The 12,689-nt window shown below is 35.7% G+C and overlaps 1 protein-coding gene across 1 annotated transcript in view; it reads left to right on the top strand.

Annotated features, from left to right (window-relative positions):
• Positions 1–1,481: 1,481 nt before the first annotated feature.
• LOC136028305 (uncharacterized) overlaps positions 1,482–12,689 on the top strand; it is a gene marked incomplete at its 3' end in the record, with an annotated part of 120,299 nt that continues 109,091 nt past the window's right edge. The window contains 1 exon segment of the mRNA XM_065706066.1: positions 1,482–1,526. Within this exon segment, the coding sequence (XP_065562138.1) occupies positions 1,524–1,526 (3 nt within the window).

Raw genomic sequence — 12,689 nt, 5'->3', positions numbered from 1 at the left:
GTTCATAGTCAGTAGATGGAACGTTACCAACTTAGTGTCTAAATCATTTATTTTAATGAATAAAACAAATGAACGATAGGGTTAATGCGAATTGATTGAAATTCTGATTGATTATCTACTGCTATGTTAATAATGTTCACGGATTACAGCAGTAAATAGTAAGCTGAAAAAAATAGGTAGTTCTATAAAGCTTGAGCAACAGGTAAGGCCAACTTGTTTATAGTGACTCATTCTTTAATAACGGGCAAGGAAACAAAAAGCTAGTGTAATATATATGAACAGTTTAATTGTTGATAATAATTGCAAATGCAAAAGATAGCTATACCAAACTTTGAAATAACACTTAACTCCAATTCCACAGCATCATTAACTACTGGTCAATACCTTTTTAAAGTGTTGCACACATTTTGAATATTCAGTTTTTGTATGAATAATTGTGGGTTTCTTTAATTTTTGTTCAACTGGCATGCAACGATTAAAATTTATACGATTTTATATTTTATCTTCTGATGAAGATCTTTTACTCCTTCTTTTCACAGCGGCGGTAAATATGGAGCAGTAGGTGTAATTTAATTACGGATAAAGTGAACATAAGCTATGACATTTTTAGGCTCTTGCCAAATACTATGATTGCTTTTAGTGCAAAATGAAGTGTAAGCCCTTTTCGGACCTTTAATAACGATAATTTCTTTTATTGTTATTGGTATAAAAAAAGGTTTCAAACTAATCATTTCATTATGTATACATTTTGTGGAAGTTATATAAGTCACACACATTGATAAAAACAATCAATCAAACAAAAAAATAAAAAAAAATTTAATGCAATATCTTAGTTTTTCCATCCGTCACGTTTCTCCTCTTTGTTTTGATATTTTTCAACATTTAGACGGATCGACAGTTTTTAAGCGGCCTAACAGGATAAAAAGAAAACATGGTGGAATCGGCTTAATTTTATATTCAAACTTAACCAAGAAAAAATAATGGTTTTGAATTATATAACTTTTACAAAATGGATTTATAATAAAGCAGTTAGTTACAATCCAATGTTTAAACCATCTTTTGTACCCCCCCCCCCAAAAAAAAAAATATTGAAGGGTCCATAAAGGGCCTTAAATCGAATTTGCAACCAAAGCCATAATTATGATAAGAAAAAACAACATCAAGTCGCATGTTTACTTTTTTCGTAAGTCAATTATATAGACTTCAGCTACTCTATTTCTCACCGTGACTTCTGATGAAGCATTGAGCCAAACTAGGCATTTCGCTGTCATAACTTTTTCATATGAAGTTTTTTAAAATATTTTCTTAATCTTTTCATAGCCTGGAGTGAGCTTATCAAAATTTTATATTCTTTCTTTTAAATTTTAAATTAATTTATTTAAAGCAAGTAATTTTTAATTTGTCTCTTCCGTCCCCATATTTGGCGTTTTCACTTTTCCTACTGTTTCTTTATGCACTCAATGAATTTTCATTACACAACACTGTCAATTGTCCAAAATTTTGAACAGTCTCTGGAGTCAGAAATGGTAAGGATTTTTGGTATCTTTCTCCTGATGAACACCTTTGACTTATGTAGTTAAAACGACCTTGTCCTCCTGACATGCTTAGAATTATATGGGCTAAGCTCTCAGAGCTGGTTGGATTTACCTCTTACCTTACAGTATGCTAGCCTGAGCTAGGCCACTTTGATAATGAATAGTTCTGCCTAAATTTGGTAAACTTATTACTGGTTTAGTTAATTCATCACATGAAGGAAGAAAATACCCCTTGTAGTAACTCTTAACGGTATTTTTATATGCTATGTACTATTCACAACCCTTGTAGTTATAGGCATAGGGCCCACACCACCCTCTTCGTAGGTTTTTCTAGGCTATAAGGTAATTTAACATTTTGTCAGGGCTATTCCCATCTAAATGAACTTAGTAAGTGTTAAATTGGAAGTAAATTTGAAGTCTCAACATAATTTAGCAATGATGAAAGTAAATACATCATTTCATGCTTTTTTATGATCTTTGATAGTTCAATAATCATTTCTGAAGAAAACTCCAGTAAAATTCTAGTTAATTGACTTCTTGCTAACTCAGAAAGGGTTTAGGTTAGGAAAATAAAGCTTCCAGGGATGAATCTACAGACTAAAGTATCTCCCAGGAAGGTATTTTAAAGCAACTACCTCCACTCCTTCTCCCTCTAGGGGGCCTGATCTTTGATGACCTTTAAAAATAATTGTGTTATAAAAGTGAATCTTGGATAGCCTACAATGCAGATATGCCTAGTTGGGATCGGCAGATGGCTGATATAGGGTAGCGTATACATATAATAGCCTATACTGTAGAATCATTCCCTATCTCAACCATTATACTAAGCCAGACCAAGATGCAAGTACTCCAGAGAACATATAAACATAAGTAACATTATATTTTTCCTTGGGTAGACAAGTTGGATTTTATAGTTGGATAATACAAAACTTGGTATCACAAGTTTCATTATGTTTTTAGTTACATTTTCAATCTGAGTTTTTAATAAAGATGCAATGTCTTGCATCTGGCTATGCTAAAAAAAAAGTTATCTGGGTATTATGCAGATGTTATCTTTATTGGGATGGTAAACTTTTATTTTGAAGGAATTTTAATGAAGATATGGGGTGAGGTGCTAAGATACAAAATGTTTAGTTGCACTATGTATGATGAAGCACAATGTTTTTTTTCTTTCATTTTTACATACTAAACTTCAGCAATTATTTGAAAATTGTCCACTGGGACTAATTTTTGGGGCTCCCTTTAGACAAGTTTGCACCTCCCTGGGGAGGTGTGCCTCCCTGTTTGGAAAATAATGCTTGAGAGGGAGGAGTGGATGTAGATATTACAAAATACCTTCCTGGGACAAACTTTAATCTGTAGACCCATCCTTGAAAGTTTCAATCTCCTCACCTTACCCCAGAGATCACCCTTTTCAGAGATAGCCAAAAGTAGCTAAACTATAATTTTACCATCTTTTTTTTGACATTTAAACAAAAGTTACACTTAAATCCTAACTTATTTAAAGGCTTCATAATGCTAGCCTTAGGTTGAATTAGCTGTATTAATGAAAGACTATGTTTATGTATTTACTTTGTTCTAACTATAAGGTCCTGTGCCTAAGATTAGGCAGTATTTTTCAAATTTGGGCTCCTGTTCAATAGTTTGTGTTTGTATTTCAGTTCTACTTTTGCCAAAAGTGCATTTAAAATTATTTGTGATGTATGAGCTATGTTTAAAATATTAAAGCTTAATACAAGGGCTAGCCTACTTATTAAAAAAGGTAAGTATGAGATTGAACTACACTTTCAAAGGAAACATAGTACAGAAAGAGTATTATCATTAGATCCATTGTTTTTAAGTTTTATCAATATACTAGCTATTACCATAGCTAGCATATTGACAAATATGTTAGTAGCATTTATATAGTATAAAATTTATAGTAGCTATTATATAGCTACTATGGGACTCATGGGACTCCCATATATTGTACTAAATAATATGGTTCTTTTTTTTGTATCATGTTGTGATGCCTTCTTTGACAAAACATGTTTGCTGGATTCTTGACCTATGAAAATCACTCTGTCACCTGGTGAAAACCACTTCGTTCTGTCTAGAGCATGAATGTGATAACATTTTTTTTCCAAGGAAACTGTTAACAATTTGAATTGACTTTGAGCTGAAATGGTGATTGCACCCACAGCTGCGTAATTTTAGTTTATAATTGACAAGGAATGGAATAACAGGTCATGTAAAGATGAGTGGGACTGTCTGTTCCATTCAATTATTGACGCCAACCTCATCTTGTGTCTTACTGAAAGGCCAATACCACTTGTCATACATACCTAGCCATCTTGCTTGCTCTATCCAAAGTTGCTATTGTGTTGTGTTGTCAGCTTTGAGCCACTGGAGAAAAGTCATCATAGGCCATAATTTTTGTTTTTGTTACTGAGTGGGTTTAAATTTCATTTCTACAGCACACCTCTCATAAAAACAAACAAAAAAAAATGGAAAAGAAAGTCAAGTGACAACACTGGCTAAATTGTTGGGTGAAAATTATTGAAAGAGTTATTAATTTCCCATTTTAAAGAAACCTAGAGCTAGAAGAAATTTGGATACCAGATATACTGTATCTTGAAGTTAATGTTGGGCCATTTTAATACCCCCATGGATGTAACTCTTCATTTTTGACATTTTTGGGCACATATATATTCCACAAAAAAATTTCACCAGACTCCATTGGTGGAATAGCATTGGCGAATTTAGACATATATTGAAAAATGAATTCAGAAGAGGAATATCCAGCAGTCCATTTATATTTATGCCTTTGTCAACAAATAGTGTTTAATTTGAAGTGAATAGTCGTTTTGTTACGTCATTAGTTGAAAAAAGGAAAAGATTGTTGACCCCTTCCATTACTTTGGCTACGCTAAGAGCAGCGTTGCCGAGAGCATTGAATTTACTAAATTTTGTGAGACAGTTACTGTCAGCCTGAATCTTACTAATTTGTTGGAGAGAGTTGCCAGCAGTCGGAAAGTTACTAAATGCCACTACCACAAAATAAAATGAAGCAAATTAGTCCTACTATGGGGACTGACTTTTCTGCAGCCTGCTCACAATAATTATATGAACATTCATTCACTCTAAAGTGTGACGAGTGTAAGCAATGACTGTGCATAGAGTGTCAGAAGCTGACGGCCAATGAATACAAACTTCTCAATAAAATGACTGACAAAGTTGGCTGTGAATGGCGATACACACTCTGCAAAGTTCAGGATTCAGACAGTTCTGCATCAAGCTCTAGTGTTGAGAAGGTGATTGACAACTCGCTATGTAAGCTACGTAAAGATTTAAAAGTAGACTTAAAAGAGTTGTTAGCGGAAATCTCCAACGATGTGAAGGAGATTCAGTCTCAGCTATCCTCAAAATGCAGTACCCAAGATATGCATAATATTGTTTATGAAACTATATCAAGTACAAACCCCAATTTTTCTGCAGAAGTGAGGAAGGTAATCAGATCTGAACAGGACAGGGAGAAACGTCAATTGAATATCATAGTATATGGTATTGATCCAACTGATGATGAAACTGGTGCAATTATGCATATTATTTGCTGATCTTATGATTTTAACTCTGGACCAATCATGAACGTCCAAAGGCTAAATGCTTCAACCAGTACACCCAGTACCACGTCCTGGCATATCCCACTCCTTTTCTTGGTCTCTTTGCGGGATATCAAGAAGAAGATTCTTCAGATCTCTAGACAGCAAAAGGAGAGTGTCCAGTTTCATAGTGATTTTTCTAGAGATGATAGGGAGCTTAGAAAAAGACTTGTTGAAGAAGTGAAGCATAGAAGTGAGGCTGGTGAGACTGGTTTGGTTATTTGTGACTTGTTGATTGTTTCAAAAACAATGTCCTGGGTACTTGATGCCCACCCAAGGCTTCCCAAGACATGGAACAATAGCTTCAACTCCTGCCATTGTAAATAGTTCAAAGTCTTCAAGTTCTAGTGTTGTTAGTGATGTAAGTTTATCTAGTTATTCATCTTGTGTCTCTCCTGCCAATAGTGGTTTGTTATCTGAATTAAGTTGCTCTTACCACACTGCAGTATCCATGAATGCAGATGTGGCACCACGCTCAGCAGAGCCGCTGATTGAAAGAAGTGAAACACACCCCCAATATGGTGAGGCATTAAGTAATCCAGGAAGAAATAGAAGATTCTTGAAAGTGATGCATTCAAATCTGGACTGTATTACAAATAAACTGCCAGAGGTAAAGATGCTATTAGCTAATCAGCATATTGATATTTTTTGTGCTACAGAAGTTTGTCCCAAAAATTCTCTAATAATTTTTGAGGATTGTATGCAGTCGATAGTTATGAAGTGTTCTCTAATTTTGTTTGAAAGGGTGCAGGAGAGGCACTGTTATTTATATGAAGAATAATTTTAAAACTAAAATACAAAAAAATAATAAGTAATAGAAAAAAATAAATAATAGAAAAAAAGATAATATCATCACAGCATTCAAGCATCTACAAGCGAATTCCACTTCAAGCCTTCTCCCCTTCAACGCATGCTAGAGAATCTGGGAGAACTTGCAGACAATTTCTCAACGAACTATTATCAATAAAATGTAACTACTTCTACCCCAGCCATTTTGCTCTGCTTTGGAACTCAATGGGAAATAAATCAATCCAATCTTGACCTTGAAGTCATTCAAGGAAGGCATGAACAAGGACTGGAGGTGGCATCTACATTGGCATTCCCTAGAATTTTCAACCAAACTTTGAAGTCAACAGACATACCACAAGGAGCCATCCTTCCATGCCTGCATAATGGAATTTTAGGTATGGTGAAACAAACTATTTTTATGTGGTATACCTGAGGTTTAAGGCTGGACGCTCCTCCAGAAATTATACTGCCTGTTCAATTCTTTTTCAATCGCGGCAAATCACGCAAACACTCAAGGTTATCAGATTTCACTTCTGTCATTAAACTCAAGGGGTTTCTCACTGAAAATTACGATTATTGTATTGTCATTCTTCGTAATTCGACTAGTAAATAGGAATATTTATTTGGAAAAGAACTATTATTCGAGGAGAAAATTAGAGAAATTATTTTTCGAGATTTTTTTTTGGAGGAGGGGGGTTCAACTCTTACGAAAGAAATACCTGGAAAACACAGGTAAATTAAACATTTCGCTGAGAAAATTAAGCATTATACAAATTTTAAGGTGGGTAAATCCCTCGCCTGCTTGTGTGCCTGTGGTCTGGTCACCATTATTTGCCAGGACGCGGTATAAAATTGTGGAAATTACAAATAAAAAGTACATATTTTCGGGTTTTTACTTCATGCAGACCTATTTAGAAAAATATAATTTAAATAATTGCTTGCAGCGAAGTGACCAATTTATTTCATTTTATCAAACAGTTTGTGGTAACGAACTGTACTAAGGAGCGACCCGCCTCAATAGTAACCAAAACTCTTAAAAAACGAATTTTTGATACCAATAACTACATGAACAAAATCGCATTTTAATTCTGACTTTAAATATATGAGATACCTATCTAAAATTACGAGTCTAAGAAAAATTGCCTTATTTTAGAAAATAGAGGGAAACACCGGATAAAAGTAATAAAACCAAAATTACACCCATCCGAATCAGCCTATCAGGGAACCCTACCGTGGAAGTGTCAAGCTTCTATCAGCAAAAATACGGATTTTTTTTTCCAGGGGTGATTATATCAAACCAGTTGTCTTAGAATGTTGCGAGCGGGCTCATTCCAACGGAAATGAAGCTATATATAAGTGAATTATATATAAAAATGAAGTATATAGTACCCTTTTTAAGTTATTTAAAAAAATTGGAGGGCACCTAGGCTCCCTCCCACACTTATTATTTTCCCACAGTCACCCGATTAAAATTCTGAGATAGCCATTTTATTCAGCATAGTCGAAAAACCTTATAACTGTGGCTTTGGGGACGACTTACTCCACTAGAATCCCCGTGGAAGGGGCTACAAGTTACAAACTTTGATCAGTGTTTATATAGTAATGGTTATTGGAACATGTACAGACGTTTTCAGGAGGATTTTTGGTTGGGGGGGGGGCTTGAGCACAGGGGGTTATGTTGGGGGAACTTTCCATGGAGGAATTTGTCATGGGGGAAGAAAATTTCCATGAAGGGAGCGCAGGATTTTCTAGCCTTACTTCAAAATAGAACAATACTAAAATAAATATGAAACAGTTTTTTCAACTGAAAGTAAGGAGCAGCATTAAAATTTAACACTAACAGAATACAGAAGTTCGTTACGTAAGCTAACTCGTAAGTTACGTATATCTTTTACTAGAAAAACGTTCGTAAAAAATTAAAAGTTCTAGTTGCCTTTATAAGTAACCAAAACACTGGAGGGCAACTAAGCCTCCTCCCCTGCTCCTTTCTTCTCAAAGTGATTCTATCAAAACTATGAGAAGGCCATATAAATATGAAATTTTGTTTTAATTATTCATCTGTGGAGAGCCAAAATCAAAACATGCATTAGTTCAAAAACGTTCAGAAATTAAATAAAAAAAACAAATGTTTTTAACTGAAAGCAAGGAGCAACATTAAAACTTAAAACGAATATAAATTACTTTGCATGTGAAAGGGGCTGCTCCCTCCTCAACGCCCCACTCTTTACGCTAAAGTTTGACTCTTTCTCTCAACTCTACTTTTTAAAACAGTAAAAAACTTTAGCGTAAAGAGCGGAGCGTTGAGGAGGGAGCAGCCCCTCTCATATACGAAGTGATTTCTGTTCGTTTAAGTTTTAATATCACTCCTTACTTTCAGTAAAAAAAAAATTGTTCTTTTTATTTAGCTTATCCATACGGGTTCATTAAAAAATATTCTAAAGTTCGATTGTTGCTTGAGTATTTGTATATCTGAATTTGTATTCGGATAAGACTGTAATGACACATGATAACTACCCATACCTAGCACAGTTGGATTTATATAAACGGTTCTCGTATCTCCATACTTTTTGGCAACCTTCCGTCGACAATTTCTGGTAACAGTGCCTCAAAATAAAATTCTGTAGATTTGGCAGCATTTTGTTAGACCAGAATTCACGGTCACGACCAATCTTTTCATAATATAATTCCTCTTCCCCTAAAAATATTACAAAGTATACAAAATCAATGTCACAACATTCCAATTGCATTTGAATTTGGTAATAGTAGTCATGTGTTCTTTTCAGCTTTATTTCACTATCAACTTTCTTTTCAAGACAGGTATTTTTTTTAAGCGCTATACACTCTTCCAATGTAAGCCCTTTTGCTGTCAAAGGGCACTTTACCTCCAAAAGAGCCTTCTCACCCGAAGGAAAAATTGCTATCCCGTCCGGACTGGCCCATAGAAACCCATATTCCTTGTGAATGAAAAGCCCAGCAGAGTTCACAATGCAACCCATTTTCTTTGCAAAAGCTGCAATAGCTACAGGCTCATACATCTGACCATGCTCCATTGCCTTTGTTTGGCGGTTTCTGGGATACAGCAGCTGCCGAACTGATGAACCCACAGTCTTCAACCGCCTTTTACAAACAGCACCAGCTACGGAAGCTGTAATGCTGTTTTTCTGTATTCTATCCAGCTATTATCGATAGAATTTCTCTGAAGCCTAGTGGCTTTTTCGACACTGAGGATTTCTGTTGCAGTACATTGGAGACGAGTCAAAAAATCTGTTTTTGCAATTTCGAGCGCACTGCAATCAAGATCCGGAGCAGTTGCGTTCGAGCCGTAGTTTTTGTCTGCTCCGGTTGGCTCCCTGATTTCTTTTGAAGGGAGTTTTGTGGAAGCATTAGTGAAAAGGCGCTTTCTAGCAGACAGTTTTTTACGTCGAGCAGTAGTCATGGCCCGCTGCTGTGCAAGTTTTTTCAACTGCCTACTTGGTGTAGATCCAACAGTTCTTCGAAATATTTCAAGGCGAGCTGAGTGACCTTTCGTAAATCGGATTCCTGCTGCTTTAACACGGGTGATATATCGCGCATTTTGGCTAACCATGATGTTTTTGCCACCTATAAGCCTTGCAACTATGCTCATAAAATATTCTGCCAGGTTGCTCGTGTGGTTTCCTATCAGTAGACGAGCCCTTCTGGTCAGCGTATCAAAGGCTGAATACACATGGCTGAGAAAGATGTCGCTAGGGGTGTTCAGGATTGACCTGTAGAACTTTCCCGGAGAACGAGCAGCGTGTAGGACAAAACTTATGGTCGCCACGGAAAAAATGTAGAGGAGTTGCCTTCAGCGCAATGATGAGATCCTTCACGCTTTTCTTCTCTGTGGTGGCACATACAATTGCATTTCTGGCAAAATCATACATTTTCTTTATTATTGCGGCACTAAGAAATCTTCTGCATTCGGCATTTTCATGCTGCTTCTTATATAGTCTGTTTTTCAAGCATTTGCACGCATGATTAGTACACTCAATTTTTTCTAAATTTCTGCCATATGGTACCCTTGCTATAATTTCAGAATGGGTACTCGAATCGCCGTCGGCAACAAATCGAGTATATCTTAGATTGTGCATGGATGTTGCTATTCGGAATGCGTCAACTAATATATCTGACTCCATACCTGTACTGGGCCCCTTCCAGTTCATAAAACATGTATGTTCAGGAACAGATCTATTTACTTGATGCCTGTATTTCACGCAAGCACAGCAATATTTGTTCCTCATTCCTAGATTTAAGAGTTTTTTCGAATATAAACCAGCTTCCATCAACTATAACACATGTCTCTACAGCTCCATTTGGGTGAATTTTCTCACCTGCTTCCAGTGCCATCCTTCGCTCGCTTTTCCCATTTTCGATAAGATAGTCATAGAGAACTTTTTCCAATTCTAAGCAAATTTGTTCCTCAAATTTCGTAAAGACTTTTTGAGACGGGGTATTTATTCCAATGGTAGAGAAAAGTTCTTGAACCTGGGCGTGAGTCATTCCACCATTTATTGCACCAACCACTACCTCTTTGTTGACACTTACTGTTCCTGTTTCTGTTTCTTTCTGATAGTATTCACACTATCAAAATCAGTCCTTTTCCGTTTTTTGACTACGGTTTTCGTTGAGTCTTTTTTTTTTAAGCCTTCTAGGAGCAAGGGGTTTTTCTGTGTGAGTTGTGGCTTCCTCATGACATGATTCGCATTTGAAGATGAGTCTTGAGCGCAATCCAGCTCTATGTTCTTTAGAAAACATCATATTTGAAACCAAATTGATGTCTTGGCACCTGTAAATAAAATGCTATTTGGTTGTGAGGAAGTAAAATAGTACAGTAGCGATTCTACTGTTTTGGTAGAAAGGAAAGTGCTATAGCTTCAAAAAGGATAGGTAGGCTAGTATGTAGAGTATTGAGCGATGTAGGGTAATTAAAATATGAAGTAAAATATAAAATATAGCTAGAAATGGGTGAGAAGTGGAAATTATACGATCTAACCGAAAGTATGTTGTATTTCATTGTCAGATTAAACCACCCAATTTTATTTATGTATGTAACCAAGCCAAAAACTGTCCTGGAACTACCAATCAGGAAAGCCAAGTATTTCAAAACTTTACAAAATCCTGTGGGGCATGACAGGAAATGCCCTCTAAACAGACCCGTGTCGATTTACCAAATTTCAACGGAAATTACTAACCCAATTCCAAGAAAAATTAAGTCTCACTTAACTCCCTAAAATCAAATTCAAAGTAAAAATCCGTGCCCCAAATTCAGTTACATCTCAACTATCATTTAAATTTTTATTCGAGTAATTCACAAAGTTACGATTAAAAAGTACTAGTATTAAAAAATAGTACGATTAAAAATACCAATATGCTTTTATGAGTTAGGAGGATCAAATTAGCTAGTTTATTTCTCAAATCCTTTAAAGCCTTTGCAGACATTCTTTCAGAACCTTTATCCGTACTTTTTAATGATTAGATAAAAAAACAAGTATTTTAAATGAAAGTAAGGAGCAACATTAAAACTTAGAACGAACAGAAATTATCCCGTATATGAAAGAGGCTGTTTCCTCCTCAACGCCCCACTCTTTACCCTAAAGTTTGACTCTTTCTCTCAACTCTACTATTTAATACTGTAAAAACTTTAGCGTAAAGAGCGGGGCGTTGAGGAGGGAACAGCCCCTTTCATATACGGGGTAATTTCTGTTCGTTCTAAGTTTTAATGTTGCTCCTTACTTTCATTTAAAAAACTTGGTTTTTTATTTAATTTCTGGATGTTTTTGAGTTAATCCATGTTTTGATTTCGGCTCTGCGCAGATGAATAATTAAAACGAAATTTGAATTTTGATTTTTTTTAGCTAAACGGCTTTCTCATAATTTTGATCGAACGATTTTGAGAAAAATGAGCGGGGAAGGAGGCCCAGCTGCTCTCCAATTTTTTGCTACTTAAAAAGGCAGCAAGAGCTTTTAGTTTTTTACGATGGTTTTCATTAGTAAAAATATACGTAACTTACGAATTAGCTTACCTAACGATCTTCTATATTCGCAGGTATCTATTACGTATATAAGGGGGGCTCACCCACTTGTCAATACCTCGCTCATCACACCAAAGCTTAAATTTTGTCCTAAATCCTTAAGAATGACCCCTGAATCACAAAGGCCGTAGAATAAATAATTGAAATTACTAAAAAATACTTTAGCGTAAAGAGTGAGAGATTAGGAGGAAATGAACCCCTTATATGTGTAATATTTTTTGTTCGTTTTAAGTTTTACCGCTGGTCCTTACTTTCAGTTGAAAACACTTTTTCATATTTATTTTTTCATTGTTTTTTTAAATCATGCTAGAAAATCCTGCCCCCTCCCATTCATGGAAAATTTTCCTCCCCATGACAAATTCCTCCATGGAAAGTTTCCCCAACATAACCTCCTCTTCTCAACCCCTCCTTCCAACCAAAAATCCCACTGAAAACGTCTGTACACTTCCCAATAATCATTACTATGTGCAAACACTGGTCAAAGTTTTTAACTTGCAGCTTCTCCCATGGGGACTTTGGGGGAGTAAGTCGTCCTGAAAGACATAGTTATAAGGTTTTTCAACTATGCTGAATAAAATGGCTATATAAGGATTTTGATCGGACGACATTTGGAAAAAATGAGCGTGGGAGGGGACCTAGGTGCCCTCCAATTTGTTTGGTAACTTAGAAAG

This window comes from Artemia franciscana, chromosome 6 (genome assembly GCF_032884065.1).
Source record: "Artemia franciscana chromosome 6, ASM3288406v1, whole genome shotgun sequence".
Lineage (NCBI taxonomy): Eukaryota > Metazoa > Arthropoda > Branchiopoda > Anostraca > Artemiidae > Artemia > Artemia franciscana.
The sequence above is the reverse complement of the archived record's forward strand: the minus strand, read 5'-3'. Positions and strand labels throughout refer to the sequence as shown.